This window comes from Somniosus microcephalus, chromosome 16 (genome assembly GCF_052327205.1).
Source record: "Somniosus microcephalus isolate GS21.2 chromosome 16, FLI_Smic_1.0, whole genome shotgun sequence".
NCBI classification, from domain to species: domain Eukaryota; kingdom Metazoa; phylum Chordata; class Chondrichthyes; order Squaliformes; family Somniosidae; genus Somniosus; species Somniosus microcephalus.
This window is the reverse complement of record NC_141002.1, coordinates 19,560,532-19,575,011: the sequence shown is the minus strand read 5'-3', so window position 1 is coordinate 19,575,011 and position 14,480 is coordinate 19,560,532. Positions and strand designations below refer to the sequence as shown.

Here is a 14,480-nt window from a genome sequence, read left to right as displayed (position 1 = left end):
TCGCCTCTGATGACGGCATCTATGCAACTGGATTTAAGGCCTGCAAGCAGCCTTGGTTCTTTTTCAGCCTTACAACTTTATCAACATACTTCTGAGGGATTCCTACTGCTACTATGTCCAGTGCCAGACCAAAGTGTGCACCCAGATTCGATGAGGCCTCCCTCCAAGCTCTGGTGGAGGGAGCAAGAGCAAACAAGGAAGTGCTCTTTCCTTCCTCGGGGTGGAAAAAGCCTCCACAACAGACCAAAACTGTGTGGCTGCAAGTGACACAGGAGGTGAATGCGATTTCAATGTGCAGCAGAACCTGGCTGCAGTGCCGAAAGAGGTTTCATGACCTTCTCCGCACAGGAAAAGTGAGTATTCCATCCCCATGACCCTCAATCTGATCCCATCGCCTGTAATCACCAGCACTCTGCTTAGTCAACCTCCTCCTCCACATCCCACTTCACCCTTACATCCCTGCACCCTTACCCATTCCCTCTCTCTGTATGTTCACATTCACTTAACTATTCGACTATGCAGCCTTCACACTCCCTATCACTGTTATGCTATGACAACAACTTACAGCACACAGGGAGGGCCCTTGGTCTTGGCACCTCACTCCATCTTTGTGTCCTTCTAAGCATCTATGCTATGGATTCTCTACACTCACTCCTTCATTCTCACTCAAATTCCACTTGTGTCCCTCATTGCAGGAAAAGAGAGCCCACAATAAGAGAGAGAGGATGAGGACAGGAGGAGGGCCACCCTCAATAGCCCAGCTCACCACTGCGGAGGAGGCGGCCCTGGAGATCGTGGGAGTGGAGGAGGATGCGCAAGTGGGGGACGGACAGACGGTCGCATCAGAGCAAGCTGGTGACAGAATAGTTTTTCATCTCTCTCATTGACATTGCATGAGTGACTGATATTGATTCTGATGCTCTAACAGATTGACTTATGATCATCTGCACAATTCAATGTGCATGCAACGTTTATCTCACACGTCTCTTTTCTTTACTCCCCCACAGGACCAGCGACAGCCCCCCCTCCCCACTGTCCAGGAGGAAAGGAAATAAATGGTTCCCATGCTTCTGCTCTATACCTCAGTTGAGGAAGCGCTCAGTCAAGGTGGGGAGAGGGGTTTCCCAGGAGGTCACACTGGAGATGTGTCTCAGGCTCCAAACTTCCACAACAATGAGTAGGCCGCTAAAAGTTCCCGCAGACCTGAGACAACAGAGTTCTGCCACCTTCAAATGACGATTGCTGAAAACTCCTTTTTAATGGTGGAGCTGCAGCTGTTAGTAAGCAGTCCACTTGTGAGGCCGCCAGGATTAACTGGCGTGTTCCAGAGGAGACGTGCAGCACATGGGAAAAGTGTTAAATTCAGAGAGGCCTCTCAAAATTGGATTATAGAGGCACTTAACTGATTGTTATGGGCCCTAAGGGCCTATCCCGCCTCTTGGAGGTGAGATGGAAATGGTGTCTAAAACCCCGATTCTGGGAAAATTGCTTCGAGGCAGGATGGAGGCGGGATCAGAGCCGCCTGCCATTTTTTGCGATTTTAACACCTCACACGCCTCCAATCCTGCCTCCTCGGGCCTGGCAAAATCGAGCCCAATGAGTCTGTGTGTGAGAATGTGTGTGTGAGAATGTGTGTGAGTGTGAGAGAGCGAATGAGTGTGTGTGTGAGTGTGTGTATATAAGAGAGAGAGAATGAGTGTGTGTGAGAGAATGAGTGTGTGTGTGTGAGTTTTTGTGTGAGAGAGAATGAGTGTGTGTGTGTGTGAGAGAATGAGTCTGTGTGAGTTTGTGTGAGAATGTGTGTGAGAGAGAGAGAGAATGAGTGTGTGTGCAAGTATTTGTGTGTGTATGTCTGTGTGCGTGTGCGAGTGTGTGTGTAAGTATTTGTGTGTGTGTGTCTGTGTGTGTGTGCGAGTATGTCTGTGTGCATGTGTGTGTGTGTGTGTGCGCATACACACAGTTCGGATTGGGGCTCACCCGTGAATGATGACCACTTGGGCAAATGGTGCCCATGAAACAGCGACCAGGAATCAAGGTCTTCAGCAGAGAGGAGGGGAGACAATGGGTGGGTGGGAAACGGAACTATGTACTTCAGTGTGATTACTCATGAATAAATGAACAATGACATTTACAAGACAATATACATAAAAACAGTCTTCAGGGACCAGAGAAGGATGCAGCATTTAGAATGTGGATCAGCTAAAGGATTAAGATGCTATTATAAAGTGCCTGGTTTTGGGAATCACAAAACGCGGGTTGCCAAAGTTCTACTCTGAGACACTCGAACAAAGTTGTGCAGCTACAAAATTAAAATGGGATAAAAATGCAGCATCTCCAGTTCTTGCATCGACTCTCCGCGTGTTTGCTGATTAGACAGGATGAAGCAAACAATGCTCATTTACCTCCCTCTCTCTCCTGAAGGGCCTGACCGTTGCTCAGACACTGTTCCATGAGCACCGGCAGTCCTCTTGTACCTCGGCCGAGTGTGCATTCTTCATGTGCGAGAGCCCAGGAAGGCTGCTCGGTCACGGAGGGCAGCATGGAGGGCCGAGATCAATCCTGTTTCCATTCACCGTGTACTGATTTGAGGCTCGATTTTTCTGAATTCGCTCTGCCGTGGAGTGCCTTGTCCACCGGCAGCGGGACTTAATAATTTAGGCACATAACACCTACGATTATTGGGCCCATTGCACTTTCCAGTGGTGAGGGGGTCACCACTTAACTCTTCAGGTCACCTTGTGGGTACAGACACTGTCTGCTGTAGTGCTAAGAAATACAGACCAGAAGGTCCCAGGTTGGAGCCCTGGACTGTACTAAGCGAGCTGATCGCAGCTGGGACATTAGGATTTGCATCAGTGTCTCGTACCTCGCAGGACAAATGCAGCCTGGGTTCCTACCCCAATCAATCACTACTCAGGTTTCTACTAATTCATACAAGCCAGGGTTTCCTTCTGACGTTGTAACTCTTCCCCACCACTGTCAATAAATGAAACAGAATTCCAGCAAGAGTTAGTACAGGTACCATCAAGGATGTGGTGAGATCCCCGATGTGCTGGGTTGAGCACTATCTGATCTCATACTAAAGGTCTCTGATGGTCTGGATAGAGCACTGTCCCATCTCATACTAAGGATCTCTGATGGTCTGGGTAGAGCACTGTCCCATCTCATACTAAGGGTCTCTGATGGTCTGCTGGGTAGAGCACTATCCCGTCTCATACTAAGAGTCTCTGATGGTCTGCTGGGCCGAGCACTGTCCCGTCTCATACTAAGGGTCTCTGATGGTCTGCTGGGTAGAGCACTATCCCGTCTCATACTAAGGGTCTCTGATGGTCTGCTGGGTAGAGCACTGTCCCATCTCATACTAAGGGTCTCTGATGGTCTGCTGGGTAGAGCACTGTCCCATCTCATACTAAGGGTCTCTGATGGTCTGGGTAGAGCACTGTCCCATCTCATACTAAGGGTCTCTGATGGTCTGCTGGGTCGAGCACTATCCCGTCTCATACTAAGGGTCTCTGATGGTCAGCTGGTATCTAGTTTCATACTAAGGGTCTCTGATGGTCTGCTGGGTAGAGCACTGTCACATCTCATACTAAGGGTCTCTGATGGTTTGCTGGGTCGAGCACTATCTGATCTCATACTAAGGGTCTCTGATGGTCTGCTGGGTAGAGCACTGTTCCATCTCATACTAAAGGTCTCTGATGGTCAGCTGGTATCTAGTCTCATACTAAAGGTCTCTGATGGTCAGCTGGTATCTAGTCTCATACTAAAGGTCTCTGATGGTCAGCTGGTATCTAGTCTAATACTAAGGACTGTTGAACTCTAGAACAAGTTGCCAGTACAAGCAGTGAGTGTGGGTGCGTTCAAAAGGGAGCTGGTGGGGAATCCAGAACAAGGGTGAGTTCTTGTGATTAGAAGACATCTCACGTTATAGAGGTGTCTGGGTTAATAGGAATACTGATACTAATCTCACCACTGGAGATTGCTTGATCACCTACAGGGTCAGAGTAGAATTTATTTTCCTTAAATTGGCTTAAAGTTTTTTCTGTTGCTTTTGTCTCCTCCAGGAGATTATGTAACTCGGGGGGTCGGATTGGGATGGGTTTGTGTGCGAGAGTTATACACTGTGGGACGGAACAGGCTTGATTGATGGACCAGTGGTTTATTCCTGACCCTGTTCATATATTTTGTTTGCAAAACACTAAGACCAGTAGGCCCATACTACCTGGTAGAATCAGAGAAGAATTGTAGAATCAGACAGCACAGTGCCTGTGCCGGCTCACTGTAAGAGCTATCCAATTAGTCACACACCCCTGCTCTTTCCCCATAGCCCTGCATAAAGTTTGGACTCTGCTGAGTTAGCTTATCTCAAGAGGGGCAGCAGTTGGGTGATGCAATTGGCCTTCTAGGTTAGGAAGGCAGAGGAAAAAAAACTCAACCATGACTTCCATTCTTGATCCGATATATTTTACAGAACCTGGAGTATTTATATTACGTTAACAATATTGATGACTGGATTTTGCTCACAACCACTTTTTAAAAATATCTTCAGTCTATCTCTATTTTGGCCTGAGCTCGCCCACCCCCAGCCTCCGCCAAACTGCCCCCCCCCCACCTTTTATTGGTTTAAAGTCCTTTCCACAGCCCTATTTATCTTTATAGCTAGCTCCCAGCTCAGTTGAGGTGAAGGCCATCCCAGTAGTATAGCTCCTTCCGGTCCCAGTACTGGTGCCAGGGTCCCTTGAAATAGAAACCCCTCTTCCCACACCAATTCATTAGCCATGTGTTAACTTTCCTAATCTGTTTTTTCCCTTTTTAAGACGTGTCTCCTGCCTTCAGCGTGTGGGGTTTGGGTGGAAAGCTGGCAGAATGTTTACAGGGTTACGGGGAACGTGACACGTGCCTGAAATACTCCACCACTCCTATTATCATGTCAAAGTATGCCAATAAAATAAGACAAGAGGACTGAAATAGGAATCAGTCAAATGTAAATTTAGAACAGATATTTTTAGTAAATTCGGTATGCAATGAGTGAGTAATGATAGCAGTAATCTACAAAACTAGGGAATGGAAGCAGAAACACTGGGATTATTGAACACACAATTAGATGTCACAATGGGTGAGTCAATGTACCAGAAGGAGGGGCTTCAATGGGAGAGTTAATGTACCAGAGGGAGGGGCTTCAATGGGAGAGCCAGTGTACCAGAGGGAGGGGCTTCGATGGGAGAGTTAATGTACCAGAGGGAGGGGCTTCAATGGGAGGGTCAATGTACTGTTATGTCTGATATTGGTGACAGGTACTCGATTGCCTTGGCCTGAGCACATGGAGTTTGATAGTGCTGTTATCGTTGTATTGTGTCTGACATTGGATATAGATATTTGATTGCTTTGGCCTGTGAGTAGGTGTTTGGATCAGCCATTAAAAGCAACATGAACTGAGCTCTGCATACGGCCTCTGGATTATCTTTGCAAACGCAACATTTGGCGACGAGGATGGCTGAAATCTCTCTTCCACCACCTCCTCCCTTCCTTGCACTACCCGGTGAGCCCCCAATCCCATGGGTTCGCTGGTTACAGTCCTTTGAAACCTACCTCATTGCTCTTGGACTAGAAAATGTGAGTACAGCACGGAAAAAGGCACTGTTAGCCCATTGCTTGGGAGCGGAGGGCCAGCGTGTTCTTGGGACATTATGCGCAGCAGACTCAATTCAAACACATGATGTGGCTGTGGCTCTGTTAAGCACACACTTCTCTGCCCCACAAAGTGCCCTCCTGCGGCGATTCATTTTTAGACAGCGTCACCAACTCCCCGGCGAGTCGGTGCTTCAATACGTGGCTAATTTGAGGGGGTTAGCTAGCTCGTGCAAGTTCGGTGCACTACAAGGCGAGATGATGCGTGATCAACTAATAGAGCACACCAACAACGTGAGAGTGCGTGAAAGACTGTTACTCGAGTCCGATGATCTGTCGTTGTCACAGGCAGTCAACATTGCCTTTCAAGTGGAGTCTGCAGCCGAATGTGCAGCGAAACTAGCACACACACCCAGTGACAGCGCCCTCGGCCCCGACAGCTCTGACACTGTAATGTTCGCACGACGGCAGCAACGCGCGCTACCGCGGCAACAGTGTGGAAACTGCGGATCTCGTTCACATGTTACCAGAGCGCAGAATTGCCCCGTGCGCGGCCAAGCCTGTTGCAATTGTGGAAAACAAAATCACTTTGCCAATGTCTGCCGCTCTGCCCCTGTTGCTACAAATGAACACTCTCAGTCCTCAAGCAGTTGGCCTATAATTCACAACGTGAGCTCTGGGCCAGTAGTGGCTTTCAAGTCATGCACAATTAACCTGAATGATGTGTGCATCCCTCTGTTGTTGGATACCGGTGCCAGCGTCTCACTGCTGAATGTGGACACATTCAAACGCTTTTTCAGCTCCCTGACACTCTCTGTGCCCTCCACTGCCCTTTGCGGGTATGGTAATTTGAAAATTGGAAATTGGACTAGTGGGCTCAGTCAACCTCACTGTACGCTATGGAACAAAAGTTTTGCCAGATTTTTGTTTTCATGTGGCACGCCAAGGAGCTAACCTGATGGGACTGGATCTTTTCACTGACCTGGGTTTTTCTCTCTTGGACACCGGCGGGTCTGCGATTCTGCACGTTGCCTCACCGTGGCGCCAAACATGGCCAGCACTCTTCAAGGGTCTGGGCTGCCTGACTGCCTTCACCCACCAGCTCATGGTTGACTCCACCGTTACCCCTGTCATTCAGCCACTGCGCCGCATCCCGCTTGCTCTCCGTGACGGGGCCACAGCTGAACTAAAGCAGCTACTGGAAGCTGGCATCATCGAACCAGTTGATGCCTCCCCATGGGTCTCCAACCTGGTGGTCGCAATGAAAAAGTCAGGTGGTCTACACGTCTGTGTCGATCTTCGAGCAGTGAATAAGGCCGTAATCCCTGACAAATATCCACTGCCCACGTCAGAGGAACTCACAGCGCAGTTCTATGGTTCCATCCTGTTCTCGAAACTGGACCTTTGACAGGGCTATCTGCAGGTTCCCCTCCACCCCAGCAGCAGGGACCTCACTGCTTTTGTGACACATGCTGGCGTCTTTCGGTACACCAGGATGCCATTTGGACTTAGCTCTGCACCCAGCTGCTTCCAAAAGGTGATGTCCTCTGTGCTCGCGGGCATTCCTGGGGTGGCCATCTACCTGGATGACATCGTCGTGCATGGGCCCTCGACCTCCACTCATGACGAACGCCTTCACAGAGTTTTCACGGCTCTAGCAAAACACAAGCTCACACTGAATGGCGAAAAGTGTGTCTTTGCTGTTTCAGAGATCGAATTTGTGGGGTTTCGGTTGTTGGCTGATGGTATATCCCCACTCCAGTCAAATGTGGATGCCATTCACAGCATCCCAGAACCCAGCTCTGCAGCACAGGTTGCCTCCTTCCTTGGCATGACTGGGTACTACCTGAAGTTTTTGCCCCAGTACTCAGCCACCACAGCCCCACTGCGCCAGCTCCTGCGAAAGGATGAGCCCTGGGTGTGGTCACAAGCCTGTACGGAAGCTGTTCGCCTCCTCAAATCGCAGCTCACGTCGCCTCCAGTGTTGGCTCACTTTGCCATCGCCAGCCCCACCCTCGTCACCTGCGACGCGTCCGCTGCAGCTGTGGGGGCGGTGTTATCGCAGATACAGAATGGAGTGGAGAAACCAATCGCCTTTGCCTCCCGAGCCCTTAGCCCCACTGAACAGAAGTACTCAGTAGGCGAGCGTGAGGCGCTGGCGTGCGTCTGGGCATGTGAGCGGTGGCACCTGTACACGTATGGCCGTGCCTTCACCCTGCGAACCGATCATCAGGCTCTCACTGCCCTGCTGTCGACATCCGGCACGGGCCACAGACCACTGCATCTATACCGCTGGTCTGACCGCCTCCGCCAATACAATTTCAGTCTCCAGTTCACACCAGGATGTGACAATGTTGTTGCAGATCTGCTCTCCTGCACTGTCTCTGCCCCAGCCCCACTCGTCGGGTCTGAACATGTGGAACAGGATATCGTCCAGATGCTGCACACGCCTTTCCAAACCACAGTCTCTCTCCAGGAGCTCAAAGAGGCCTCTGAACAGGATCCGGCCCTCTCCCAGCTGTGCACCTTCATCAGAGATGGCTGGCCTCACAAGGTGCCTGAGGAACTGTCTGCCTACTCCAGAGTTAAAGAGGAGCTCTCCTGCTGGAATGACTCCTGTGTCGCACGTGGGCTCTGCACTGTGGTCCCAAGTGCCCTTCGTGCGCGTGTTTTATCCATGGCGCACGAGGGCCACTTGGGCATAGTGAAGCTCAAACAACGATGCCGAGACCTAGTGTGGTGGCCGGGTATCAACAGGGAAATCGAGGCCCTGGTCAAGGACTGTGCAGCCTGCCTTGTAAGTGGCAAGACTGGCCACCAAGCTCCTCCACCCCTGCAACTCCTTGCCTGGCACTCTCAGCCCTGGGAGCACCTGCAGCTGGATGTCTGCGGGGAGATCCATGGTGTCCCCCACCATCAACGGTTCCTAGTGGTGACCTATGACCTGCACTCAAAATGGCCAGAGGTCACTGCCGTGGGCTCCATCACCTCTCGGGTCATCATCAATATCCTTGAGTCCCTCTTCTCCCGCTGGGGGCATCCAAAGGCCATCACCACAGAGAATGGCCCCCAAATGGTCTCTTCGGAACTCTCCTTTACCTTGACAGCAAGGGCATCCGTCACATACGCACAGCGTACTACCACCCCGAGTCAAAATGGGGGGGTGGAGCGTTTTAACCAGCCTCAGAGCACACCTATCCCAGGGGTGTACGTTTGACAAGGCCCTCCTCCACACACTGCTGCACTACAGAGCCTCCCAGCATTCCACTACAGGGGTCTCACCCGCATCCCTCATGCTAGGCCGTGAGCTCATGCTGCCCCTTGGCAGGCTCCGCCCCTCGCTAGCTCAGAGCCCTGCTCCATGGGCTCAAGCCACAGTCGCTAGACAGCAGGAGAAGATGAAACTCCGCTTCGACGAGTTGAAGAGGGCCAAGGCGCCCAACATCTCAGTCTCCGATTGGGTCAGAGTCCGCAGGCCTCACCGCAACAATAAGATGGCCTCATTCTCATCCTCCCCTCTCCAAATCAGCCGCCAACTTGGACCAGCCACTTTCTGCCTCACTGACGGCTCTCGGTGGCATGCCAGCCGCCTTCGGAAGGTACCAGCACCCCCTGATGCGGGATTATACGGACCTAATCCCCAAGCCTTACCCCCAGAGTGGCAGGATGCACATGTGGCTCAGCCAGCCAACCCTCAAGCAGATATTGTGCCTCAGCCTGCTCCTCACCAGTCCCCACTTCGGCCTGCTCTTCACCAGTCCGCACCTCGGCCTGTTCGTACACATTCTCGCCCTGGCCACCTACAGGACTTTGTCACTACATTTCATGTTTGAAACTCTGTGAGGGGGGAGGAAATGTTATGTCTGACATTGGTGATAGGTACTCGATTGCCTTGGCCTGAGCACATGGAGTTTGATAGTGCTGTTATCGTTGTATTGTGTCTGACATTGGATATAGGTATTCGATTGCTTTGGCCTGTGAGTGGGTGTTTGGATCAGCCATTAAAAGCAACATGAACTGAGCTCTGCATAGGGCCTCTGGATTATCTTTGCAAACGCAACATGTACCAGAGAGGGGGGCTTCAATGGGAGAGTCAGTGTACCAGAGGGAGGGGCTACGATGGGAGAGTTAATGTACCAGAGGGAGGGGCTACAATGGGAGAGTCAGTGTACCAGAGGGAGGGGCTTCGATGGGAGGGTCAATGTATCAGAGGGAGGGGCTTCAATGGGTGAGTCAATGTATCAGAGGGAGGGGCTTCAATGGGTGAGTCAATGTATCAGAGGGAGGGGCTACAATGGGAGAGTTAGTGTACCAGAGGGAGGGGCTTCAATGGGTGAGTCAATGTACCAGAGGGAGGGGCTACAATGGGAGAGTCAGTGTACCAGAGGGAGGGGCTACAGTGGGAGAGTCAATGTATCAGAGGGAGGGGCTTCAATGGGTGAGTCAATGTATCAGAGGGAGGGGCTTCAATGGGTGAGTCAATGTATCAGAGGGAGGGGCTACAATGGGAGAGTCAATGTATCAGAGGGAGGGGCTTCAATGGGAGAGTCAATGTACCAGAGGGAGGGGCTTCAATGGGTGAGTCAATGTATCAGAGGGAGGGGCTACAATGGGAGAGTCAATGTATCAGAGGGAGGGGCTTCGATGGGAGAGTCAATGTATCAGAGGGAGGGGCTTCAATGGGAGAGTCAATGTACCAGAGGGAGGGGCTTCAATGGGTGAGTCAATGTATCAGAGGGAGGGGCTACAATGGGAGAGTCAATGTATCAGAGGGAGGGGCTTCAATGGGAGAGTCAATGTATCAGAGGGAGGGGCTACAATGGGAGAGTCAGTGTACCAGAGGGAGGGGCTTCGATGGGAGGGTCAATGTATCAGAGGGAGGGGCTTCAATGGGTGAGTCAATGTATCAGAGGGAGGGGCTTCAATGGGTGAGTCAATGTATCAGAGGGAGGGGCTACAATGGGAGAGTTAGTGTACCAGAGGGAGGGGCTTCAATGGGTGAGTCAATGTACCAGAGGGAGGGGCTACAATGGGAGAGTCAGTGTACCAGAGGGAGGGGCTACAGTGGGAGAGTCAATGTATCAGAGGGAGGGGCTTCAATGGGTGAGTCAATGTATCAGAGGGAGGGGCTTCAATGGGTGAGTCAATGTATCAGAGGGAGGGGCTACAATGGGAGAGTCAATGTATCAGAGGGAGGGGCTTCAATGGGAGAGTCAATGTACCAGAGGGAGGGGCTTCAATGGGTGAGTCAATGTATCAGAGGGAGGGGCTACAATGGGAGAGTCAATGTATCAGAGGGAGGGGCTTCGATGGGAGAGTCAATGTATCAGAGGGAGGGGCTTCAATGGGAGAGTCAATGTACCAGAGGGAGGGGCTTCAATGGGTGAGTCAATGTATCAGAGGGAGGGGCTACAATGGGAGAGTCAATGTATCAGAGGGAGGGGCTTCGATGGGAGAGTCAATGTATCAGAGGGAGGGGCTTCAATGGGAGAGTCAATGTATCAGAGGGAGGGGCTACAATGGGAGAGTTAGTGTACCAGAGGGAGGGGCTTCAATGGGTGAGTCAATGTATCAGAGGGAGAGGCTTCAATGGGAGAGTCAATGTATCAGAGGGAGGGGCTACAATGGGAGAGTCAATGTATCAGAGGGAGGGGCTTCGATGGGAGAGTCAATGTACCAGAGGGAGGGGCTTCAATGGGAGAGTTAATGTACAAGAGGGAGGGGCTACAATGGGAGAGTTAATGTACCAGAGGGAGGGGCTACAATGGGAGAGTCAATGAACCAGATGGGCTTTAATGGATGAAAAGTTTTTTCTCATCCCTCATGGGCAGTTATTAATGGCACTACAGTAGGGCTCAAGAATACTGTGCTGAGGGAGTTCGGGGGTTCCCAATATCCAGCAAGTGTGTGTGTGTGCTGGGGACAGAGTCTGGCACAGGTGTGTTGTCCCCCAGGGTCGAAAGCCTGCCAACGCACATGTGAATGGGCCACTTGAGCAAAGGCAGAGGGTGACTATGGAACTATATCCCAGAAAAGGAATCAACTTCAGGAGGAGAGAGGAGAGAGGGGGAGGAGCGAGTGGGATGGAGAGGAGCGAGGGGGAGGGAGACGAGAGAGGGGGAGGAGTGGGGCAGGGAGAGGAGGGGGGAGGAGCGAGGGGTATGGAGAGGAGAGATGGGGAGGGAGACAAGAGAGGGGGAGGGAGACAAGAGAGGGGGAGGGAGACAAGAGAGGGGGAGGGAGACAAGAGAGGGGGAGGAGAGGGGCATTGAGAGGAGAGAGAGGGAGGAGGGGCATTGAGAGGAGAGTGGGGGAGGAAAGAGGGAGAGGAGAGAGAGGGGCAGGGAGAGGAGCAAGGGGGAGGGAGAGGAGGATGGAGAGGAGAGAGGGGTAGGGAGAGGAACAGAATAGGGTTGGAGAAGAGAAAATGGGGAAGAGAAATTAGTGAAGGAGGAAGAGTAAGATAATAGTCTCAATCCCACAGCTAATGACTACCTGTAGACCTGACAATATTATCAAATAGTCGATGTTTTCAGTGACCTCCTATCCCCTTGTCTCCCCACAGAACTAAATCCTTCCCATATGGACAAACGTATTTTTCCTGTTTCTGTCACGGTATTCTAACAGAATTAGATTTCATTCACCGCTGATTCACTCATCGCTGTGGAAAACAAGTATCAAAATGGAACAGATGAAATTCCTCATAAACCTGTAACAAAATTGTAGCATCGTTTGGTCAAACAGTAGGGGGTCAGAGTTCAAGTGCAACTTTGCAACACATCACATGAGATTTGTAATGAGAAAGGTCTGAGTGAGTAAAGACTGCAGGTAGATTACAGGGGTGAGGGGTCAGAACAAGTCTCAGGGAGTTGGAGTAAGGTAGATGCAGATTCAGTTAATGGAAATCTAGAGTCACTGCCAAGTCAGAAAGCCCAAAGGTTCATGCATGCGTGACCAGACTCTTCTGTAGAAATTAATAAAGGATGCCCCTTGGAACAGACGGGTTGCGAATCTCCTCTGTCTGTGTCCTATATGGAATGGGTTTGGGCAAGTTCACGCCAGCTCCAAGCAGGCATGGTGCCCAAGGCACAAAACCGCTGGTCAGTCAGCAGCAATTGCCGCTAAGTAGGCAATATCACTCTGAGATGGCTGGTGCGGAAATAGAAATATTAGTTTGGTTACGGGGTGCTTTTCCAAGCTTGCGGTTGAGGCACATTGTTGGAGCAGAGTAGAGGGAGCTTTACTCGGCATCTGAGGCTAGAATAATACCGGAGCTTAGACGGTTAAATTATGAGGACAGGTTGCCTAAACTTGCCTTGTATTCCCTTGAGTTTAGGAGATTGAGGGCCGATCTGATTGAGGTGTTTGAAATGTTAAAATGATAAAAGGATTTGATAGGGTAGATACAGAGAAACTATTTCCTCTGGTGGGAGAATCAAGAACAAGGGGGCTTAATCTTAAAATTAGAGCCAGGCCATTCAGGAGTTAAATTAGGAAACACCTTTTCACACAAAGGGTAGCAGAAATTTGGAACGGTCTCCCCCAAAAGGCTGTGGATGCTGGGACAATTGGAGCGTTCAAGACTGCGATCAATAGAGTTTTGTTAAGTAAGGGTATCGTGGGATATGGAGCGGAGGCAGAAAAATAGAGTTGGGGTGCAGATCAACCATGATCTAATTGAATGGTGGAATGGGCTTGTTGGCTGAATGGCCTACTCCTGGTTCCAGTGTTCCTATGGATACCAGGTCTGGGAGTGCTAGAAAATGTTTTCATTCCCCAACACTATTATCCCTCATGTCGATCAACAGAAGGTCAAATGTAAAACACACTGGCTTTGGGGTCAATCTGATTGGACACTTCTAGCCTACTTGGAAGAGGGGCTGGAGAAATGCTTTCAGTTTAGTTCTGGAAGTGCAAACCCTACTTCAGTGAGCCAAACAGACAGATCTTGTGAATCAAAGCTGTGAAACATTAGAGCCTCTCACCGTGCTTCCTTACACAGAATTTGAGCGCAACGTACCAGCGAGCACTCGGAGAAGGATTTTTTGGGAGGTCGTACGGGAGGGGGCGGACCCTGGTCCCACTCCCAGAATGCCATAGAGTTGTGCTGGAGCAGGAGCCCCTCCGCTGGCTAAAGGCGACCGGTGGCGAGACGCCGAAAGAGACAGAACGCAAAACGAGCATACGCAGGAGAAAGGAGAACACGAGAAAGTAACAAAGCACGAACAAGCAACAAAAAAAAATCAATCACAAATAACCGTAAATGATAACAAAAGTTTCTAAACCCGGTAGATTTATTCTGATGCAAGGTCATCGACCCGAAGCTTTGGTGATCATTTTAACCTAACTGGCCAGGTGAGAAACTGACGAGATCGGGTGGAACGCCGATATTAGAAACATAGAAAAATAGGAGCTGGAGTCGGCCATTCAGCCCTTCGAGCCTGCTCCGCCATTCAATATGATCATGGCTGATCCTCTATCTCAATACCATATTCCTGCTCTCTCCCCATACCCCTTGATGCCCGCACAATATTGTTCTCCGTTGATTTCAATGAAGAGTAAAATCTGGCGGCTGTAAAGCCAGCGTTGCACCTGAACCCGTCAGTTTCCCGACCACTGGGGGGGCGGGGGTGGGTGTTAGGTTAAAACTGCACCCGTTAACTCTGTTTCTCTCTGCACAGACCCTACCCTGCCCTGACCTGCCGAGTGTTTCCAGCGTTTTCTGTTTCTATCTAAAGAATTCTGGCATCCGCCAGTTTTTGGCTTTTGTCGAATTTATTTACAGCGAGTTTATAAACAGAAGGCACAAACATGTTGTAAATATCTCGCAGCATTCTGGTTATTACTGGGGA

General features: G+C 50.6%; 1 protein-coding gene across 7 annotated transcripts in view; it reads right to left on the bottom strand.

Moving 5' to 3' along the window:
• Window positions 1-14,480, bottom strand: part of LOC147106003 (DENN domain-containing protein 5B) — a 360,273-nt gene that overhangs the window by 53,428 nt on the left and 292,365 nt on the right. For 3 of the 7 annotated variants that reach the window (XM_086008626.1, XM_086008628.1, XM_086008629.1), the window contains one exon: window positions 13,649-13,759. The exons of the other annotated variants lie outside the window; for them this stretch is intronic. In XM_086008626.1, the coding sequence (XP_085864752.1) occupies window positions 13,649-13,759 (111 nt within the window). The remainder of the gene's footprint in view (window positions 1-13,648; window positions 13,760-14,480) is intronic. 7 annotated transcript variants of the gene reach the window in all.